This window comes from Panthera uncia, assembly GCF_023721935.1.
Source record: "Panthera uncia isolate 11264 chromosome E2 unlocalized genomic scaffold, Puncia_PCG_1.0 HiC_scaffold_20, whole genome shotgun sequence".
NCBI classification, from domain to species: Eukaryota; Metazoa; Chordata; class Mammalia; order Carnivora; family Felidae; genus Panthera; species Panthera uncia.
The window spans coordinates 10923178-10947133 of record NW_026057589.1 but is presented as its reverse complement, the minus strand read 5'-3'; the positions used below and the strand labels follow the sequence as shown (position 1 = coordinate 10947133).

At 45.3% G+C, this 23956-nt stretch overlaps 1 protein-coding gene across 1 annotated transcript in view; it reads right to left on the bottom strand.

Moving 5' to 3' along the window:
• Nucleotides 1-545: 545 nt before the first annotated feature.
• ZFHX3 (zinc finger homeobox 3) overlaps nt 546-23956 on the bottom strand; it is a 237236-nt gene continuing 213825 nt past the window's right edge. Inside the window, 3 exon segments of the mRNA XM_049622703.1 lie at nt 546-2979; nt 6724-12153; nt 13380-13482. Of these exon segments, the coding sequence (XP_049478660.1) occupies nt 1328-2979; nt 6724-12153; nt 13380-13482 (7185 nt within the window). The 3' untranslated portion in view covers nt 546-1327.

Here is a 23956-nt window from a genome sequence, read left to right as displayed (position 1 = left end):
GGATAAAAGGGAAAGCTAAAGAGGAAGGATAAATAATAAATGGCACAAGGCTTACAGACATAGGTAACTAGAATTATATGCCTTTAAAAAGTTTCAACTCCCCAACCAAAAATAATCTGTGAGGATCCTAATGACCCCTAGAACCTTTTGAAATTCTTTAGTTTTATAAAATAATTCTGTAGCTCCCTCGAAGAAATGAAGGCAGCTACCTTAAGTGGGAGATTATAGGGTGGGAGGAGGAAGGAGAAAGTGGAATTAAGGGACAAAGGGGAGAAAAGCTTAGGCGAATCAACGGATTGCAATCTATCTGCTAGGAATGAACAAGACAACATCAAATGAGGAGCTGTCAGCTGGACCATACAAAAAGCTAAATGTACACAAAAGGTTTTTTTTTTTTCCTTTTAAATCTACCATACTGCTTCAGTTCATTTCCAATGCAACAATCTACTCAACACCAAAAATGGTCATATCTATCATAAATACAGAAAGTCAGTTTTTAAAACTTATTTTTTTAAGCTACAAGTCCTCAACACTCTGTGTGTGGGTTTGTTTTTTTTTTTTCTGAAAGTGGGAGTGCTTAACTTTTCCCCTTGAAATTGGCTTCAGCAGAAAAGCTATCCTTTAAATCCCCAGAAAGCTAAAGCAGTTCACATTGTTTTTCTCGAATACTTTCTGCCCGTTTTTAAATTAACAAAAAAATCTTTTCTGGAACAAAAGAAAAACTGAAAAAATAATATATTATAAAACAATGATTCTGAAAACAGAACAAAGTGTGAGCGATTGACCTGAGAATAAAAAGACATTACATTTCTTTTTTTCTTTTAGCAAGCCATTGGTATCTGAATGCTAAGATAGCAAGAAATTTAAAACTGTAACAAGGTGGACTGCTTTCCCATACAGTGCATGCCGGGCTCCTCTGTGCTATCAACATGGGGCGTTTATTGAAAAGAGGGCAAATATACAAGGGGTTTAAGCTCCAAAGACATTAGGGAGGCCCTGCGGACTTCTGTTTCCCAGACCAATAGTACCTTCAAAAGGACACAATGTAACAGGGTTAAGGTGGGTTTTTTTGTTTTTTTTTTTTTGTTGTTTTTTGTTGTTTTTTTTTTTTAATATTGAAAGAAAAAAGAAAAGAATGTAAAATCACCGGCATAGATAGGTATATGGGAAAACAACCCACGCTTTTTCTTTTTTTCCTTTTTTTTTTTTTTTTTTTTTTTTTTTTGGTTAGAAGCTTTGGAATTGCAGTTAGTCTATTTTTGAAATTGGTTTGTTATTAATCTTTTTTATTTAAATTCATTTGTTTGTTATTGTTCATCTTCAAAGCTTACAATCTGAAGGTGTCCGTTCCTACACTGGTCAGACCACTGTCCTTGGGGCAGCTGGGGTCTTTGGGACCCTCCACCGGGCTCGCCGGTCCGTCGGACTTTTGGCTGAGATCCGTGTCAGACTCCTCCGAATAGTCGTCTGTTGGCATCGAGGGCTGAACCCCTGAGGTGCTGCATGAACTTGAGGTAACCGTTGAAGATGAGGAGAGAGGAGGAAAAGAAGGGGGCTTCGCGGCCGAAGCCCGGGAGACCACTTGCGGCCAAGACTTCCTGGAGGCGTGGGGGGAAGCGGAGGACGAGGAGGGGGCGGCGGCCGACGGGGGAGGGGGGCTGTCGTTTGAGTGAGCGGCAGACTGCGAGGTAGATGCGGTGCTAGGATCGGGGAAGCAGGCAGAGTGAGGTAATAAACTAGGGTGCTCTTTGGCGTTTCTTGCTGCTCTCGTGATTGTTCTGTGTTTGTGCAAGGCCGACTCGAGATGTTGACTCAGAGCTTCCTCCCCACAGAGCGCGCTCTCGCACGCCAGGCAGTGGTACGAGCCGCCGCCGCCACCGCCGCCACCGCTGCCGCCGCCACTGCCGCCGCCGCCCGTGGGGACGTGAAGCACCATCTCTTGCAGGTTCACCACAGACTGGCCGAAGAAGCAGAGGGACTTCAGGTGACTCCTTGCCGCCTCCTCGTCACCGAAGCCCGCCTGGCACTTGCGGCAGACCAACTTGTACTGCACCTTTGGAACAATGAAGGGGTCATAGAGGGAGTCCGCACTTTTGCTTTCTGCTTCTGGCTCTTCAGGGGGTTTCGGCAGGAGGGGGGACACCTCACGGGGTGCGTTTTTCTGCTCTTCTGGTTTGGGGGATTCTTTGGCAGGGTCTTTGTCTGGGGAAGCAGCCCCCTGGGGGACTGGGGTTTGGCTTGCTTTGGGCTGCTGCTGCACTTTTTGCTGCTGCTGCTGCAGTTGCCGCTGCTGCTGCTGCTGGATCGCCTCCTGCAGACTCTGCTGGTATTGCTGGTACTGCTGCAGTAGGGAGCCCGGGGACAGCCCCATCAGGGCCTGCGACAGTGCAGGGCTGTAGGGGAACAGGCCTTCCATGCCATACATAGGCTGCAGGTACCCGCTCTGCAGGGCGCCGGGGATCTGGGGGGCATAGTAAGGAGAGAAGCCTGGTACAAAGTAAGGAAGGAACTGGCTCGTGAGCAACGCTGTGGGGTCCGAAGTCAAGGCTGCCTGCAGGGCCTGCAGCTGCGCAGGGTCCACTGCATACTCCATGGCGGGCAGCGGGGCTGAGATCGTGGCTGTGGCCGCTGTGGGGGCCTCTCCTTTCTCCTTCTTGGGGACAGGGAGGGGCTCCCCTTTCCCTTTCTGTGCCTTTTCCTTCTCCTTGACCTTCTCACTGTCTTTGTCCTTGCGCTGCTGTTGGGGTGGGAGCTGTGGTGCAGCTGGTGGCTGGGCTGCGGGCGGCGGCGGCTGCACCTGTAGCTGCTGCTGGGGTTGGGGGGGTTGCTGAGGGGCCATCGCCATGGTGGCTTGTGCTGGGGTCGGGGAGCTCAGCGATGCTGAGGATGGTTTATTTGGTAATCCAGATGTGGGGAGGCCAGGGGAAGGAACTGTTGTGCTGGGCAGACCCATCAAGTTCGGTTTAGGAGATGTTAAAGCTGAAACAAACAGAACCACATGTCAGTCTGGGGTGGTGAGGCTGAAGCTCAAGATGTCTTATCTGTGTCACTGGCACAAAGTCTGAGATCTCAAGGTTTAAATCCTAAAGATCCTCTCAGAACCACCATTTTCAGTAGAGGTGTCTCACATTGTATTCTGATCAGTACCTGACCCTGAGTCAGCTCCCCAATTTTCCCTTTCAGCTAAACAACTTCTAGCACCTTCCTACCACAAGTGCCACACCCACTAATTCATATTTTCTTTGGTGAGTTCCCCAAACCAGCTGGTTCCAGCTGGGACCCATTTGAACCAAAGGCCTTCATGAAAGCTCCACAGAAATAATATAGCTAAGTGACCACACCAGAAGTTGTACAGGAGAGAGGAAAAGAAGAGAGCAAAAGCAAGAAACCTGGCCCAAGCCCAAAGCCCATGTGAACAAACACATGTTCCTCTCTGACCTCCATTGCTGTAGCAGAATGGGCATGTTAAGAGGGCAAAGAGAAGAGCTATGGGAAGAACTAAAAACAATCCATTTAGGGAAAACGGTCCCATTACCTTGGTTCAGCTACTCTGCTTTAACAAATCTTTTGAAAAATGTAACCATCTATGAATAGGATTCTGGAATTTGCTGGAAAAATGGAGCATGCTGTCTTCCTACTCATTTGAATGACATGTACAAAGGCTGCAGTTGCTTGAGAAACCAGCCACAGGGAGAGGAGAAAAGCAGTATCAGAAATGGTAGGGCCCAAAATGTTGATCCCACCGCTTCCTAAGACATGGCAACCTAGCCCTGCTTGTGAGTAGGAAAGGTCTTTGACCATGTCACCAGGCCCACATGGGTTACAGCCCCATCCACAGTCACATTCTACCTGTGAAGCCTTTACCCAACCCAGAGCCGAATATCCTCCCTCACCCATAGTTCTCTCCTGGTTTGAGTCTGTCTTTTGTTCCAGGGTGACAGAAGACAACACTGCTACTGGTACATCAAGGCGGTGGTAGAAGAGGACAGCATTGTGAGGAAGGGAGACCAGGTGTGCTGAATGAGGAGATGCTGAGAAGAATTCACAGGCAGTGGACCTCAGATCATTACATTCAGCACACTTCAGAAACTAGACGGTATTCATCCCTTTGCTTCAGAGCGTACCAAACGTAAAATTAAACCCATAGCTCCTCACTATTTCTGCTGGACCAACTTCTGCCAGAAAGCTAGGATTGGGTGTTCTATAGCACAACACGGGCCTTGTAAGAAAAAAACACATGGAAGTGCACACCTGGGTGAAGACGATGTTGACTTCACAGTGGGGCAGCATGTAAAAACTCTCAAATTTCAGACGAAGAGGACAAGGTTGCCTCAAGCTGTCAATCCCAGAAAAAGATCCATTAATGTTTGGAAAGCCAAGGAAGATGCTTCCCTCAGCTTTGTGGAATAGCATTAATCTATTCTTTCAGAACAGCAGAAAGGGACGACTGAAATTAAGTCATCCAGTTTCCTCAATGCACAGAAGGGACTGAAACCAGAGAGATGTGTGTGACTCAGAAAAACCCCGTAAAGGTTCACTGGTTAAACTGGCACAAACAAGATGGAGAGCAAATGGATTATGAAGTCGACAACTTAGGACGCAGCTCTTTCTGTCTACTTACAGGCAACAGGCCTGCTCCAAGTTTTAGGTTGGAGTCAGAGCCAAAAGATCAGCAAGGCAATGCAAAAACAGCTAGAGATTTCCTATCTCTATGGCATCAGGCTTTCAGAAGAAGGATCCAGGTTAGAAGGCCTAATGTAACTAATGTATCTTGAATAGAAGAGAAAGAATTTTAAGGATCATTTACGGAATGCTTGCTATATTTACCAAGCTCTGCTAAATATATTCTCAGAATAATTCTGTGGCCTCATTTTTTGCTCATCTGTAAGATTAGAACCAAGTAAGGCCCTTCATCCTCCTGGTACTTGTCACCCAACTCTGGAGTCAAATTGATGCAGTATGGATTACGTTTGACACAGAGCTGCTGTGTGGCCTTACGCTAATTAACTGTGCAGAACCTCAGCCTTCTACAATAGATTGTTGTAGGGACTAAATGAAAGGTCATTTGGAAACAGCTTACCATTGGGCCTGACATATAAATACAAGTTTGTTCCCCCATTCCAGATCCAGTGCTCCTGGGAGCTGTGGTACTGTTAGGTGGTGGTAACTGGGACATACCTGGCTGCCTCTAATAATTAACAGCGTATTTTTCTATCTTGAATCCACTCTTAGTGGTCATAACCTGAGCAGCACTAAACATATACCTGTTGACTGACTGGCTCATATTGAGTGTTGTGGAAGGAGCACATAGCACTGGGAGCCTGGAGGCCTGGGTGGGAGCTCTGGCTCCTACCCTAGCTTGCTGAATGGTCTTGACCTCTCTGGCCCTCAGTTTTCTCATCTGTAAAACAAGGGGAATAGATCAGACATTCTGATTCTAATGCTTTTCACATTATTACGAAACGTTGGGCCATCCCAAGTTCTTCTGCCAAGGTCCTAGGCTGCAAGGGTAATTCAGTGCCTAGACACCTCCCATAGCTTGATTCTTGGTTTATGTCTAGTTGGCTTTAGCATAACTCTGCGACATTACTTGCTAACAAACATAAGCAATGAGTTACACATCTTAATGCTTTCACTTTTTCAACCCCTGGGAACAGGGACACGTTTTGAAGGCAAGGAGGCACTCTGAAGGGCTCTCCTTTGGTAAAGGTCCACTGGTCAATGTAGGCCATGGGGGAAACTTGCTGACTTGTGCCTAAGTTTCACAGGATCCTGGAGGTCCAATTTAGGAAAGAGAGCTGGCTCCAGAGAAGACAGGTGAGGACAAAGGAGGGGGAACAAGAGAGGGGTGCAAACTATCAAACTCCCTATTAAGAAGAAAAATAAGAGTACCAAGTATATGTGTGAATTAGGGGACTATGGGGAGCAAAGAAAGAGAGATGGGCAAAAGGAAATGAAGGGGTGACTGAAGACCCCTAAAAATGACCATTAATGTTTTTTTGTCTCTCTGGAAGATTCAGAACCATACTACCCAATACAGGATTCCTGGCCAGTGCATTCGAGTACAAAGGGAGTCTCATTAGGAACTGATAGAGCCACTGTCGTTCTGGCTAGATAAGAAGACCAGGAGTAAGGATCCATATATAAGAGCTTCTTCCCGATAGCAGTTATGCCAGAACAGCTCTCTAAAAATGGGCAGGAACCACAGGTAAGGATAAGGACTTGATTTAAATTTTCTTGAACCAGTTTCCAAAGGGCACAATTCAGAATTAGCCAGGATACTCAAATGTCTTCTATTTTCAACAAATATCTACATGGCAGTGGCATTTTCACAAAGACTGACTGGAAGGGTTTAGGATGAAAACCTCTTTCTTGAAAATACCTCAGGATTTAGTATGCCAGGACCCTCAAGTTCTTCACTATAGCACACACCCTGGTGGTGCTACTCAACACAGGAAATAAGAATGATTTCAGAGAAGACCGTTCCTACCGGGGGGGGGGGGGGTTCCCATCCCTGAGATTGGGACATCATAGAACCATGTACACCACAGCACTAGGGAGACTCAATGAAGGGGACCAGAAGTTTTGTTGCTGTTAGAGAAGTAGAAAGGGAAGCTTTTTCCTATCTGCCCAACATTCTTAGGGTTTGGGTGGTAGCCACAGAACAAAATCCTAATGGGGCAGCTATTTAATGCTGTAAGAATCACCTAAAGCAGAACCCACCTGTGTTGGATGGAGTAAAGCCCGGCAAAGAGGGGCTGTTGAGGCTGGGGAGCAACACAGGAGGAATGCCCTGGAGCGTGGGATATGCTGTAGGAAGGTTGAGAGCCTGAAGAGGGGCATTGTCAAACATCCCTTGCTGCTGAGCTGCCAGTCCGAGGACCTCATTGGCCTTTTTAATCCGGTCCAACTCTTGTTGAGCCATCAACTGACGTACAGTGGCTGGGTCAAAGTATTCTTTCTCCTTGTCCAACTGGCTTCCAATGGTGTCTTTAACTTTGGAGATATGCTGTTGGGAAAAGATATGGTCACGTACAGACAGCCTAGCGCTGTACTTGATGCCACACAAAGTGCACTCTGTTTTCGGTCCCTCGTAACTTGTTTGGTTTATACCAAAATGCTTGGCCATGCTTAACTTGGACTTCTTTTCTTTTGCCCGGGCATTCTGGAACCAGACCTGAACAACTCTCTTTGGCAGTCCAATATCATTGCCCAGGACCTCACACTCTAGCATGGTGGGTGTCCTGTAGTCATTAAAGCATGACTTGAGGACTTTGAGCTGCAGATTGGTCATCTGAGTGCGAAAACGTTTCTGCCCTGGCCGATCCCCACTGTCTCCAGATTTGCCTGCTGACCCACTTGCACCAGGACTCGGGGAGCAGGGGTCTGCAAGGCTTGAGGTTTCACTATAGTCCACTGTACCTTCATTGTCATATTCCTTGCTGTAAAAGCTTGGGGCTGGACTGACCAGACCCGATGACAACCGATCTTCATACTCAGACATTGCCATCATGGCCGCTTTGGTCAACCCTTCATTGGGTGCAGAGGAGGATTTGGTTTCAGTTGCTATTCCCGTTGCACTGTCATTATCTGCGTTGCCCTCGTCTCCTGTAGTGGTATCTGTGATTGCTGTGTTGACAGAGGAACAGTCGTCATTGTCCAGCTTGGTTTGGTCAAAGTTTAGATTAACTGAGGACATGGAGGGGCTTTCAAAGTCTTCAATCCCTTCCACCTTGATGGAAGAAGGGCTAAGAAGAGTTCTGGGAGACAACTCCATGGTTTTACTCACAGGTGAGAGGGGCACACCTTGGCCATCACTACTGCTTGGGGGTAGGTGGGAAAAACTGGTTCCATCAAAAATATCTCCTTTCATCTGAAGTCCCCCATCACAGTCTAGGAGCATTGCAGACAGAGTAAGGTTGTAGCCAGCTCTCTTGGCTTCATGCCAATGACGGGACCGGATATGAGCCTCAAGGGCAGTCTTGGCTTTGAAGAGTGCTCTGCAAAAGGGGCATCTCCTATGGGCCTGGGCTGGGCCCACAGCCCGGAACTGTCCTTTCCGTTCCCGGGCTCGGGTATTCTGAAACCAGACTTGTACCACACGTTTCTTTAAGCCCACCTCATGCGCAATGTGATCCAACATCTTTCGAGTTGGATTGGAGTCTAATAGATACTTTTGGTACAGTATTTCTAGCTGTTCTGGTGTAATAGTTGTCCTCAAACGCTTGTCTCTCTGAGGTTCTTCTCCTCCTGTCCCACTGTCATTTTCTCCAGGGCTTGCACTGGCCTTTTCCTCCAGCTTCCTCTTCAGAGTGTTCATTGTGGAGGTCGGAGTTGAAGGAGAAGTGGCCGAGCTGGCTGGAATCTGAGGTATGGCCCCAGAGAGCAGCTGGCTTGCCAGGAGTGGGTTACTAGGGTCAAACAGCATGAAAGGCATATCCAGTGACCTGTCCAAAAACTGGGGGTGGATGAACTGATTCTGTGCACTCAGAAAATGAAGCTGCTGATGCTCCTGCCAGTGCTCAAACGATGGAAATGCCAACTTACATTGGTCACACTGGTAGGGGATTAGCTGAGGAGGTAGGTTTGCCAACTGTTGAGGAGTCGACGTGTGGAGGGGCTTGAGGGGCAGGTGGGAGAGCTGGGAAGGACTGGGGCTTGACTGGGGTAAGGGGCACTGAGGTGGGGGTGCTTGTGGAGGAGGCTGTGGCAACGCAGCAGGGGAAGTGAGCTGTGGGAGCTTTTGCTGGGCTGTGTTTGTCTTCTGCTCAGGCTGGTCTTGCTGCTGCAGCTCTGCCTTTGGTTGTCCTTGCTTTTCTTGGGTTTGGCTTGGCTGTGCACTGGGAGGTTCAGCCTGCTTTGGTTTCTCATCACTCGCCTCTGTTTTTGAACTAAAAGTGGCCAGTTCGTCAGCCTCTGCCGTGAGCTGTAAGAAAGCAGAGGAAGCTGTGTTGGCCGATGATGCTGGGGCGCTGTATGCCTGTGAGGGCATTGGGGTGCTGCAGGAGGAGCTGGTGGGTGTCAGGATTTCCATGGCATCCATGGAATCCTCATTTTGGCTGTCATCCTGCCCCTCCTCATCCTCATCTTTGTAACACAGCTTCTTCTGATGCTTGATGAGATCAAAGATGCGCTGAAACACCAGGCTACATTTTTTGCACTGGTAGTTCAAGTTGCTTGTTCGAATATACCTATCGTTTGTAAGCTCGCGCCGCTCTCCATCTTTGCCCTCCCCCTGATTCTCATAATTTTTCCTGGCCTTCTGTCGGGCATTTTGAAACCACACCACTATGACTCGGGTTGGAAGGTTCAGTAAATTAGAGAGTTGCTCAAATTCATCATCCTTTGGGTAAGCATTGGCATCAAAGAAATCCTGTAGGACTCTCAGTTGGTAATCTGTAAACCTTGTTCTTGAAGACCTCTTGCTTCCCCAGTACTCCTGCTTCTGCGGTTCCGGAGAAGGGGGCCGGGAGTCAATCTTGAGCTCCTCCAGGCTGGTGATAGGAGGATTGCTAAAGTTGTAAGGGGAATCCTTGTTACGCTGCCTCTCTTTGAAGAGGGTGTTTCTGAACCAGTGCTTGATCACCTTCTGGGGCAACCCAGACTTGTCTGCCATTTCTTTGATCTGCTCTTCACTGGGGGAGTTGTTAATGTCAAAATACTGTCGCAGGACCCGGAGCTGGTCATCTGTGATTCTGGTGCGAGGCCTCTTGTTCTGTTGCTGGAGCAGGCTTGGATTGAGCTGATGCTGATACAGCTGGGCCAGGTCCGCAGGCAGAGGCTCCACAGGTCCAAGTTGAGGGGGAAGCTGAGCCGGCAAGGTCTGCAGTGGCATCGTCTGCATCATCAGCGGGGAGAAGATGGGCAGCTCCATGGGCATGGAGAGCTGGGTGAGTGGCACAGATGGCTGGGTCGGTGCGATCGTCGGTGAAGTGATGGGCGGGGCCGATGCAGGGATGGCTGGCGTGGAAGCTGGCTGAGGCGGTGCTGAGGGAAGTGGGGGTGGAGGAGGGGGTGGGGGAGGTGGTGGTGGGGGCTCCGGGGTCTGGGGCCTCAGGGGGTACAGTTTATCGTAGTGCTCTCGGTACTGTTTAGCAAATCTCTCTAACTGTTTAAAGGGAAAGTAGTTTTGGTGAACGTGCTCTTGATGACTCTTTAAAATCAAGATGTTAGAAAACAACTTGCCACAGGAGTCACACTCCAGCTTTTCCAGGTTCTCTCCCTGCTCAGTCTTCCCATTCTTCTTCTGCACCTTCTGTTTGTTCTCGTTGTACTGAATGACCAGCTCAAAGCCAAAGTTCTCCAGTAAGGCCTTGGTGGCGTTCCCTCTCGCATCTGAGGCGATGCGCGGAGGGAGCATGGAAGGCTCAGAACTACCTGCCGGTGCTAACTCTTTCTTCTCTTTAGCCTTCAAGGCATCCGGCAGCGATTCCTTGGGTGCTGGATTGCCCTCTCCCACCTCAGCACTGTCCCTCTCTCTCTGGCTTTCTTTTTCCTTTTCTTTGACGATCAGTTTGTTTTTCTTTTCGGGGTGCTGGCTTGGCTGCAGAAGGGCCGAGTGACTCTGGGACAGAGACAACTGGCTTTGCTGCTGCTGCTGCTGTAGGATCTGCTGGTGGCTCTGCGGTGGGATCTGAACCTGAGCCTTCAGATCATCCAGCAGGCCCGGGCCCGTCCCCGTCAGCGTCAGTGCCCCGCTGGTCACTGGCAAGCTCACCTCAGGGTTGAGCTGGAACTCTGCACTGGGGATGTAGAAGGGGAAGAGGAGATGCTGCTGCTGCTGGAGCTGCAGCAGGGTCTCTGTGGTCATGGGGAAGTGAGGAAGGAGGGTGGGGTTGAACAGCTGAGACTGGATCAGGGCAGCCTGCTGCTGCAGCTCCTGCTGCAGGTGAGCTTGAACTTGAGCCTGGGCCTGGGCCAGTGTCTGTGCTTGTTGTTGCTGCTGTTGTTGCTGCCTGGATGCAATCATATCTGCTAGCTTCTTCCGATTCGCCTCCTTGGGCTCTGAAGGGGAAGTGATATTGGCGCCGATGGGATTCCCCAGGGGCGGCATCCCTACGCTTTCAGCGGGCACTTGGCTCAGTAAGTTGGAGCTCGGAGCGATGCCAGCACTGCTTGGATTGGTGGTGGTAAAGGTGTTACTGCCACTGGTGCTTACAGGACTTGGGGTGGAGGAGCTCAGGGAGACACTGCTGCTATTCCCAGTCCCATTGCTATTGCCACTTGCAGCCTCCAACTTGGCTGCTCGGGCCTTGGTTTGATGCAACACAGACCTCATGTGGATCTCCAAAGTGGAACTCTGGCTATAGGCCACATTACAAGTGTTACACTTGAAAGGTTTGTTGTCTGGGCTGCTGGTGGGTTCGGGCTGACCAGTTGCCGACTCTTGAAGGGCTCTCTTTAACTTATGCAGGTGGGAGACAGAATTGTAGTGCACTAACAGGATATTTTTTTGAGTGAAGGATTCCTTGCAGACGGTACACTTGTAAGGGCGAGAGGGGTCTAGAAATTTTTCCATGGTGAAGTTGGGGCCTTTCCTGAAAGGTAGAGCTCTCTTTGGCTCTGAGCCTGAGTCTTCTTGTACCGACCCAGAGTCACTGCCTGTTGGGCTCTGTTTATCTTCCAAATCACTCTCTTCCTCCTTGTCTTCCTCAACAATTATGGTGTGGTCCTCGGCCAGGGTAGGGTCTCCCATTGCTAGGAGGTCCCCGTTGGCCAGAAGGCCACCATAAAGCTGTTGGATGTCGGCCTCACTCAACTCCAGGTGGCTTGTCTCAAGGTGTTTTTTCAGAGCCTGGAAAGTTCGGAAACTGCGCTGACAAAGACAGCACATGGTGGCAGCTCTGATCACGTGGTACTGAGAATGGAGCTGGAGCTTTTCAATGGTCTTGAAAGCCAGGCTGCATTGATTACAGCGATACTTGTACACATGGCGATCTGACACAGGCAGCTGAGGCCGCTTGGCATGAACCTCATTGAAGTGGGTCTGAAGAGTGGCAGAAGTTTTGAAAACCTGGTTGCACCCCTTCTTCCAGCACAGGAAGCCTGAATCTTCTCTCACAGCCCCTGGGTCAGCAGGAGAAGGTTTCAAATCTCCACTGTGCTCTGTGCTTACAGAGGGCAAGATGTTCTTTCCCAAATCCTCTGAGGTTTCTGTAAAAAATAAATAAATACATACCAATCCCAATGATAAAGAAAGCTTTCTTTCAAAGATGGCTCCTAGAGCTATCTACCTAGCAAGTCCTCACAAATAGAATCTTCTCATAAAGGAAATACCCAATTAGAACACAGACTGTCTCCATACAGCTCCTGCAAAGAGTACATATTATAAGCAAGTGCACATGAACAGAGGGGAATAAAAGGAAATACAAAAGTTTCACTCATAATAGGAATGTATTGTATCATAGATCTCTTACACAACATTCAGGTGCTTGACTCAGCATCTTGAATTTCTCAAGCATGGGTTTGAAGGTTACTGATCTTAGACTGGATTCCCCTTTTACATGGACCTCAACTGTAGAATATGTGAATTAATGCCACCCTAGGTTGGGGGAATTTAAGATAACTGCTGTCCCATTGTAATACAAGAAATTTTGGAATATTACTTTTGACTGTCACCTCTATTTACATTCAAGTGGCCAACTATTAAAAGATGTAACAATTTTTTTTACACCCATACATATCCTGACCCTTTATTTTATAAAGTCAGCTGTCTACCTTCTAATATGGAAAAATCACAAGGGAGGAAGTGGGCCAGCCAATAATGTGGCTGAAGTCTTCCCAACTTAAATCTTAGGTGCTGACAAGAGGTGAAAGATGTAGGAGAGCCTCATAAATGGAGGTCTAATGATCCATCTAGCTTGGAACCACCATGGGCACCAACATCTATGTCTAAAAAAACGTTCTTTCCAAATGCATCTCTACACTGGGTCCTAAAGCAATCCCAGAAGACTCAAAGAACTTCGTGCAAAGGAAGCTCCTCAACAGACAACAAATCGAGTGCCCCAAAATCACTCACGGGGGCCAAAACTCCCTAATAATTAAGTCCTCAGAGAACAAATGCTGAATGGCTTAGAATGGCGAGTCATGCATGGGTCTATTGACTGAGTCTCTGGTTGTTTACTTCCTAAATGTATGGTCTAAGGGGACATGTGTCCACCAAAATCCCACTGGTTCTCACCTGATTTTCTCTCACTTTAAACAATTTGAACAGTGTACAAATACATGCCAGGAGTCAGAGTATAAGTGCCCCTCATCTCTTGATCAATTACATTAACCTTAGGAGTATTGTAAAGGATTCTTGGCACTCTTGCTCAGTGAAAATTTTGACCCAATATGTCATTTTCTTTGCATTTCTATGGGTAAAAAATGACACTAACCAGGCTGCTTTCCTGCCTCCTCCAGATTGGAGTTCCCGTCTCGATCTGGAACAGCTGCTGGGAGGAACATGCTGCTGGGCATCACCATCTCAGGGGTGGTCACCTGAGAAATAAGAGGCAGAGAAATGAGGAGAGCCAAATGGAGAGGAAAGAGACACAAAACAGGGAAATGTGTAAAAATTATTTAATAAGCAAAATTAGCCTTCACCAGTGTAAAGCTGGAAGTGTCACTTTTCATAGCTCACTGAAGATTCATGTTTATTAGACAAAGCTCACATCAGTCAAAAGTGTTTCTACGGTTACATTCTGGACATAATTAGCAGTGCACACTTGAAGAATAATCTTATTATTAATATTTTTCCTTTATGCAGAATTTTGACTTTGATCACTGACAATGTTTTGTCATGGGCTGTGAAACTTCTTGTGCAACCAATTAGGTAGATAAGTTGAAAGGCCCACCTTAAGCTGCTGAAAACATAATAAGGGCCCTAATTAAATCATACCTAGTAAAGTACACTGTAATCTTGAAGCAGGGAGCATTGTAGTACTGTTTTCAAAATGTATTCAGGCAAGAAGAGGAGGGGAATGAGAGCGAAGGAAAGGGTAAGAAGAAGAGAACAGAACAAAGAGAAGGCTAAGGACACGCAGACACATTGGCAGATCCTCCAGGAAACAACATTTTGTAACCCTTTAGAAGCTAGATCAAGTGCAAACGAGCATTTCTTATGACTCACTTCAGCCAGGATTTCCTTTGGAGTCTTTGCTCGAGGTACTCAGAATCACTGGGAAGCTCTGGCCAGTGTCCCAGCCACACAGGGTGCCTTGCACAGCATTCTATACCAGGGCAGCACCACCTTGACCGTGGCTATTGTTTACTAATATAGCAATTGCAGAATCAGCCTGGATCAAAAGAGCTGTAATTTTAGATCAGATCCTCAGACACTTCTCTAGGCTTCTCTGCCATCTGGCTGGAAGTTTGTCTACATAAGTTATCATTTACCCGACATTAATGTGATAAGCAGCCCTCAAATCCAATGTAAGGATAAAACGTTCTTGATTTAAACAGAATATCCCTTTGCCTGCTACAGGGTGGAAAGGTAGTAGGAGAAGATATTGCTACATGAATTAGAAATTATCTCCTGTTTGATGTCAGCCTAAGAAATGAGCTGAACAGAAACTAGAGTCACACCCCTAGCCTTTCTACATGGCATCCAGCCCTACCTGAAGGAGTTATCTTCCCATGAAACACAGGTATCTCAGGATCTTTACTTGCTGTTGCAAAGACTGGAACACCTATATTACTGTTCAAAATTAAATATTTTGAATAAATTATTAATTTTTTAACGGTTTAAAGATCCTGGCCTTGCTCAAAATAGCTGCTGACATGTTCCCTAGAAACATCGTGACAGGCTCCAGTCCTAGGGGAAACCCACACAACGGTCCCCATAAACACCAAAAAGGGAACACCTCAATACCTTTCAGGGTATTAGAATAATTTCAGCAGTTCAGATGCTGATAAGGTGCAGAAATTAAGCAACAGGCGCTATAGAGAAGGGTTCTGAGAAAGCTCACGTTTATGAAGAGCAGGTGCAAGGCAGGTGAATGTGCGTGACACAGAATTCCTGCTCCCAGACATCTGCACCCTCACACAAAGCTCGTCGGCAGCTGGTTAAGGCTAGCTGTTGATGAATCGTTAGGAATGGAGCAGAGATTGCCAAACTCATTCCATCTATTTTCTTTTTAATAGAAAGCATTTCTGACCAGTGTGGTTGGGGAGTCCAGCGGGAATCCAAGAAGTGAAAGGTCACCGATTAATTTATAGTCTTCAGCCAAGGGGGAGCACGAGGTTGGGGGCAAGAGGGGGAGAAAGGGAAAGGAAAAAAGACTCCCCCCCACCTCCTTTCTCGGTTGTAGCTGCAGGATCAGTCCTTTCCAGGGATCTTTAGGAATTATGAAAAATGAATCATGAGAAATAAAAAAAAAAAGCCCTACAGAGTAAAAAAGAATAAAATTATCTAACACCTCAGCTGCACATCATTATAGAAAACTGTGGGCTTTTTATACGCATTACAGTAAGGCAGACATCCCCTCTAACAGACTCAGTACGACGGATCAGTAATTGTTTTCATACACTTTAATTAGAAAAACTCAGATGGCTATGAATAATAATGGAAAAGAGAGACTTTTGCACTTGAAAGGTTGAAGTCAATCAAGTGTGAATGACGGCAAAAAAGAAAAAAAAAAGACACCAATTCATCAGCCCTCTGTTGTCTCGCCGCGACTTTAATCATAATTCCTGATTGGGATTCAAGAAGGCAGTAAGCAGAGGTTCTTTGTCTGCCTTCACCTTCCATCAATTAACTCTTCCCGAAATATAATCATCAACCTCACATGCTCCTCTGCATCTTAATCTGGGCCTCCAAACCTGTAAGTCTTGCCCCATATGTGTTTAAGTAATTACTTTTATCTACCTGCATCTTCTCATCTGTAGTGTCCTCAAATTCTCTGGGGGGAAAAAAAAGATTTGGTATATAAAATTTTGATGGGCAAGAAATTCCCAGGAGGCAAAGAGGAATCTCCCTAAAGGGAATCCTGAGGATCTAGAAAGTCTGGTGGGGTGTATCTGCACATATGTCTCAACACAGAGATGGAGAATGGAAGCCTCCTTCCTGCACAGGCTACTGGAGGGCCCCAAGGCAGCCCTCAGACACTAAAGTTTCTGTGCCTTTGTTCACTTGTCTCTCTCCTCCTACTTTCCAGAGCTTCTCAAACTCTGCATGCTTTTTTGTAAAGAGCCATAAATACAGTCCTGCCAACAGCTCACTGAGGAAAAGGAGAGGTGGCCAAGGGCAGAGTTCCTTCGACATCTCCCTTGGCATCCCCCCCCCCACCCCCTTGTTTTCTGACCTATATGACTACCAAGTGGCGTGGAAGGTTCAGACTCTCCTAGCCACACCTCTGATGGGTAGCTGAAAGTCACTGGGAAAGGCAGTCCCTCAGGTGTGCTGAGCACTGTTCTGTGAAGACCCTCCCTTTTGCTAGGTGCACTGGAGCATGTAGGTGTGTGAGAGGACACAACCTGACTGCAGCATAACCAGAACCATCCCAGATGTGCCCAAACCTCAGACACCCTCAAATAACAGGATGGCACCACCTTCCCCTGCAGACAAAACACATGCATGCATATGCTCTCTTTCCTCCCTCCCTCCCTCCCTCCAATCTCCCTCTTCCTACTTCTACTCCAGATTCAAAAGCCAAACGAAAAGTTTCAGGTTTGGCCAGATGACAACACAATTGGTACAAACAACTATACTTTCTCCATGTCACTATTCCATCCATGTAGATTGATTTTTCTCATAATCTATACATCCATCAACACTGAATATGTTAAATTATGTCCCAAATACTCTATGTATACAGGGGACCAGAGACTATTAAAACAGACTTTTTTTTTTTTTTTTTAGGTTATAGTATTTCACTGATAGATTTTGTGTGTGTGTTTTTTAAAATAATTTACTGTCAACTTAGCTAACATACTTTTAGCCTGGCCTTGGCCATGCAACAGGCAATTCCATGGTAATCTTCTAGATACCACATACGTTCCTGAGAGTCTTCAGAGTTGATGGGAATGCAGGAAAAAATCACCTTTGGAACTGAGGTAGTGACAGAAAAGTGGCTGTGAAATCTTCTTAAGTAAATAGGTCTCATATATACAAGAGAAATATGGAGTTCTGCTCTGATGCCAGAAATCTTGAAGTTGAGGCAATTCTCATAAACAACAATAGAAATAAAAGAGTTCCACACTGACACTGAAAGTCTTCAAGCTTAAGCAATTTCAAAACAACTTAGTTGTTGAGAAGGAAGGACCTCAAGTGACTCTGCTTACCCATCCATTTGACCATCATTCACTAGATATCGTACAGGGTCCCTGTATTGCACGCCTGTTAAGATATGGTGAGACAAAGTCCCTGTGCCCAAGAAGCTCACAAGCCAGAATAAATAACCTTTCAGAGATCATAACCTTAGAAAATCTGAGGAAGGCTGCAGATGCCTAAAAACATACTTTCACACAGAAACTACTACAGATAATTTCAGGAAATCACAGGCTCCCTAGAGAAAAATCCATGGACTCAAGTTAACTGTCCTTGAACTACCAGGAGAGGTGACATGGGTTCATAAATACCTAGTTCCTACTTCTGTTTGGTTCACCATTGTTTCGGATTATGACTTGATTCTTCTCAAGTTTCTATCAGGTGAATGGACCCTAAAGCCCCAAGGACACTCCTTATAAAACCCAGAGGGTTGGATGTGGGTCTGGCTGCCACTATGACACTTGGGAGGGACCACCGGTGTTTATTCTTTCTCGGTAGAAGAAGCTAGAGTTATAAGGAGCCCTCTCGCTTCCTGTTTTCTCCAGATCATGGATGTGGAATGGCCAAATAAAGCACCCTGAACAGCCAAGGGGTATATACCATGCTAAGTTCTCATGGGACTATCCATGCAAATTTACCACTCAAGGCCACCTTGTCTGACTTAGACCAATACAACCAACGTGTTCTACATGCTGGAAAGCAAAGATACTATCCCTACACCCTTGGCATTGCTCACCTAAGTAGGGGATCTTTCTAAAAGGTTCACTATTCCAAGTGAAAAAATACGTTTGACAAAACCTAGACTCCTAAGGAACCCTCAAATCTTTCACTTTTCAGTAAAAATCATTAGAATGAACCACCTCAGATAGGAGAAGGCAGGATAGCCTCAGACACAGGCATTCCTGATGCAGACCTGGCCAGTCTCCGCATCCTTGTAAGTAAGGAACTGCTTCTGTTAATACTGAAGTTCAAACCCAGATGCTTCGGGAGCTCAGCATTCTAGCTAGTGGTATGTCTGCAGGCTGCAGTGGGACTCAGGCTGCTCACTGCTCCTGCACCGGCCACCACGGGAGCCTGTCCACTGGTCTCTGCACTTCTGCAGCCAGCAATGCAGAGCACCTCCTGGCAGCAGGGCTTCAGAATTGTTCTCCTTTCCTTTACTCCCTCCCAAATGTGCCAGGCTGGGCACTGGCCCACAGAGGCTAGAGGGCCTGCTTTCTCTCTCTTTCTTGTTTCCTTTCTAAATTGTTTTCTATGTGGTTGTCTATCTTTGTGTGTGTGTGTGTGTGTGTGTGTGTGTGAACCTAAAACTCATGAGGAAAAACTGTAGGGCCATGTTCACGTGGGCCAGAAAATAACATAGCCCTAACCAGAGTTTAAAAACTAAGAATAAGAAAGACAAAAATAAAAAGGTGACTAGAAGAACAGGAAACACAGGAATAGTTAACACACACACAGGGTGACAGAAAAGAAAGTTGAGAAGGAGAATGGATTGGAGAGAAAAGCTTCATTAGACTCAGAGAGGCAAGCAGTGGCAGTATACCAAGGTCACTTCTAATTTAGACCATCTAATTGGCAAACAGGCTCCAAATGGCTATCATCTCACAGGGCTTGGAATTAATGAAGCCCGATTATTTTCATTACCTTCCTCTGAGATAGAGACAAAGTGAGAGAGCTGGTACCCAAGCAGGTGCAAAAGCCCCAGGGCTAGTGGCCACCCGCCGCCCCAGTTAGGGGGGGCAGACAGCAAGCCTGTCCCAGAGGCCCATAGATGCACAGGGAGACAGACAATGACTGAAAGAAGTCACAGGACACAAACTATTGCTCCTGAGTAGGGGGAGTAGGGGGCGCAGAGGGCAGGGGAGACAGGAAGGGAGGAGAGAGAAAAATGGGGTGCAGGGCCAGGAGCACAGAAGGGAAACCTGTGCACAAACAGAAAATACTGGATAACTAAGAACTACCAAAGGGAGATAAGATGAAGAGCTAGAGAAAAAGAAGTTCCTGGGCTGCTCAGGAGCCTATCCCCATCTCCACTATGAGGTCATATTGTGGTAAGTGACAAAGGAACAAAAACAATTTCCCCATATTAATGCTCCAGGAGCCCAGTGGTGTGTCCTGTTACTTAGAAGGACAGTGATCAATTAGTATAAGAGTATTGAAATGCATAGTAGGTGGTCTTTCCCATTCTTATGGAGGGGCCAGGAACATGTTCCCCCTCAGCCTCAACCCTCCTTCCCCCAAAAGAGTAGGAAATGGAGGGTACAGAACAGGAGCTCCTACATCCCCTCCACCAATTTGAAATCTCTACCTTCTCTGTAAATAGGTGAGAGTTCTGTGGAGCCGACACTGGGAGCAGCCTGCTCGGTCAGGTCTGGAGGGGCACTTGTCTCAAAACCCTTAGGCTTTATAGATTTGCTTCTTTGATATGACGTGTATAAAAACACTCTTTGGAGGTCTGTTTCCAATAGGCCAAGCAGAATGAAGTGCTGCGGGTGCAGTTTCCATAGTGGAGGACCAGAGCTGCGATTGTTCCCAGTGGAGAATATTTTCAAGCCCCTTCATCGGTAAGGAGAAGGGGGCCCATGGAAGACACAGATATGAGATGCAGAGCATAAGCAAGCAGCTGTTACCATAGCAACAGACATATTAGACACTGCAGGTTCCTGAAAGCTGTCTGATAAGGTATTATTAAATGAAGCCTCCTCAAAACACTCTCCATTTACAACTGAACGGAAAGACATTGTGTAGAAAGTAATCTATTTCCATTTATCAGGGTGAAATTTACTTTTAGAAGAACTGAAACCCAATTCAAGCCAAATCTTGTGACCTTGGACCCAGACAGCAGAAAATGTTTATCCGAATTTATAGCTTTAGATACCCGGGACATACCCAACGTCTATCAAGAATTGTCTGTGTGGTAGATTTTGCCAGCTTTTCCTATTCTACAGCCAACTGCAGCTAATAGTCAAACCATTTGACAAGGAAGGAAAGTCACTCCTCTTACCACCATTCATCCTGGCCACTTGGGGACAAGGCAGACATAACTTTCTCCTTTTGGAGGATGAATGACTATACACTGGCCATTCCTTAATGATATGCTTTTGAAAACTGGAACTCTGGGGCACCTGGGTGGCTCAGTTGGTTAAGCTTCTGACTTCGGCTCAGGTCATGATCTCACACTGTGTGGGTTCGAGCCCCACGTCGGGCTCTGTGCTGACAGCTCAGAGCCCGGAGCCCGTTTCAGATTCTGTGTCTCCCTCTCTCTCTGCCTTTCCCTCACTCTCTCTCAAAAATAAATAAACATTAAAAAAAATTTTAAACTGGAGCTCTGATTTGAGGGACATTTCTCATCATGCTGTTTTCAGAGTTTCCTGTTCCAGTTGACCAGGAACAAACAAACATACAGTCAGAAAGTCCAACCAATACCTTCCCATGGCCAATTTTTTAATAAATTTACAGTAAAATGCCCTCCAGGAGCATGATTGTCACCACAGGCTTATTATAATCACTTGGTTATAAAACAATTACAAATTCCATTTTAACACCAAACTTTTCAGAGGAAGCACAGTGGTATCTGTTTTGATTCAGGAGGGCAAACTTCAGTCCTCAAACAGGATTATGGATTCCCCCTAAGCTACAGCCATCAATTCTCCTCTAACCCTGATTGCTCATCTTTTCCTGCTGAACTAAAGGATCAAAATGGAAATACTTCATCACCTCAATGCAAACCATCCTCAGAGCTTGAAAAACCAATTCAATACTGACAGCCAGGCAATAACTCCATCTTCTAATGCAGACAGAGGGTATTAAACCATCTTTACATATACCTTTAAGAGTAAAACCCTCATATGATTATATTTCTCACAACTTTCAACTTTGTTTCTGAATCCACTAACTTTCTCTTGCTGCTAGCAAAGTGACTTCCTATAATCAGAACCTTTCCCACAATTTGCACACTTTTCAGAAAGGTCTACATTTCTAGTAAAAACAGTCCCATTTATAATTGCACCAAAAATAATGAAGTACCTAGGAATATACTTAACCAAGGTAAAAGTCCTGTACTCTGAAAACTTAAAACATTGATGAAAGAAACTGAAGACGACACCAAGAAATGGAAAGACATTCCATGCTCATGGATTGGAAGAACAAATATTGTTAAAATGTCTATACTACTCAAAGTAATCTACACATTTAATGCAATCCCTATCAAAATACCAACAACATTTTTCACAATCCTAAAATTTGTATGGAATCACAAAAGACCCTGAATTGCCAAAGCAATTCTTGAAAAAGAACTGAAGATATCACAATTCCATACTTCAAGTTATGCAGCAAAGCTGTAGTAATCAAAGCAGTATGGTACTGGCACAAAAAGACACACAGTTCAATGAAACAGAATAGAAAACCCAGAAATGAACCCACAATTATATGATCAATTAATCTTTGACAAAGGAGAAAAGAATATACAATGGGAAAAGACAGTCTCTCTAACAAATGATGATGGGAAAGCTGGGCAGCAACATGCAAAAGAATGAAAATGGATCGCTTCCTTACACCATACAAACATTAAATCCAAAATGCATGAAAGACCTAAATGTGAGAACTGAAACCATAAAAATTATTTAAGAGAGCACAGGCAGTAATTTCTCTAACATTGGCTATAGCTGCATTTTTCTAGATATGTCTCCCGAGGCAGGGGAAATAAAAGACAAAATAAACTCTTGGGACTACATCAAAATAAAAGGCTTCACTTCCTTCCAGTGAAGGAACAAAACTAAAAAGACAGCCTACTAAATGGGAGGAGATATTTGCAAATGATATATCCAATGAAGGGTTAGTATCCAAAATATGTACAGAACTTATATAACCTAACCCCCCCCCAAATAAACCAATTAAAAAATGGGCAGAAGACATGAACAAATACTTCTCCAAAGAGATACAGATGGCTAACAGACACATGAAAAGATGTTCAGCACCACTCATTGCCAGGGAAATGCAAATTAAAACTAAAATGAGATACCACCTCACACCTCCTAGAATGGCTACAATCAAAAACACAAGGAACAGCAAGTGTTGGCGAGGACATGGAGAAAAAGGAAAACTCAGGCACTGTTGGTGGGAATGCAAACTGGTATCGTCACTGTGGAAAACAGTATGGAGGTTTCCCAAAAAGTTAAAAATAGAATTACCCTATGATCCAGTAATCATACTACTGGGTGTTTACCCAAAGAATACAAAAACACTAATTGGAAAGGATATAAGTATCCTTATGTTTATTCCAGCATTATTTGCAATAGCCAGACTATGGAAGCAGCCTAAGTGTCCAGTGATTGATGAATGGATAAAGAAGATGTGGTATATATACACAATGGAGTATTATTCAGCCATAAAAAAAAAAAAAACAAAAAACGAAATGTTGCCATTTGCACCAAAATGGATGGGTCTAGAAAGTGTAATGCTAAGCGAAATAAGTCAGAGAAAGACAAATACCACATGATTTCACTCATCTGTGGAATTTAAGAAACACAACAGATAAAGGTGTGGGGGGAGGGAGGGAGGGAGGCAATCCAAGAAAAAGACTCTTAACTATAGAGACCAAACTGATGGTTACCAGAGGGGAGGTGGGGGGATGGGGAAATAGGTGAAGGGAATTAAGAATACATTTATCATGATGAGCACTGAATAACGTATAGAACTGTTGAATTGCTATACTGTACACCTGAAACTAATATAACAATGTTAACTATAGTGGAATTAAAAAAAAGAACTTAAAAAAAAGTCTACATTTCTATAGAAAAAATCTCCATTGTCTGCTGTGGGAAGATAAGGTACACAGGGGTTTCAGTACAAAGTACCAAGTACAACCCTTTTAGGGATCATGCTTCTCCTATATAATTATGTTGTCAGGGATTCTTGTAGAACAGGGTTTATAAACCTGGTTCCATGTATGAATTTTAAGGTATTCTTATGCTCCCTGGCAGTATACACAGTTTTGTATATGCAGAATACTCAATGGTGGTCTTAACAGTGGTTGTCCAACTTTACTGTGCATAGAATAACCCAGTAAGGCTACAGAATCACTTTTATTGGAGTCTCTAAAAAGGTCGAGAATCACTGCTGAGAAGGTGCTAGTTAGTGAGTAACATCCAGAATTATCTTAGGGATTGGTACCCCAGGAACACAGTAGTTACATGTTGTCCTTGAAGACTCCGTTGGTAAATGAAGAAGATTCATAATGACCACCAGACTCACTTATGTGAAATGCACCTCACTTTCACTGTTATAAAAATATGACAAACAATGGATATTTGAAATATAATTTATATTATAGTCCCTAGGGATGTATAAAGGAAACCTACTGTTTAATGTAAACCAGTCATACAGATTATTATAGGCTCATATTTTCTAGACCAGACTTATATCAAATAGGAAAAATTATCACCTGAGGAGAAGAAAGATGCCATTAAGTACTAAAAATGCTTCCCATATCACTTTCTGTTCCTTCAGGCTCTTATGGTTCCAGGCCATCAGTGGGAAGTGTGATGAGGCCTGAGAAAATCCCCTTGTTATTTCCAAGGCTGGTGAGAATGCCAATACCTGTAACACAGAAACCTACCCATCCAAAAAAACGGTCTCCACTCACAGAGAATCTTTACACAGTGTTCACCAGTCTATCTGAAAACACCCACAGAAAGGGAATTTATA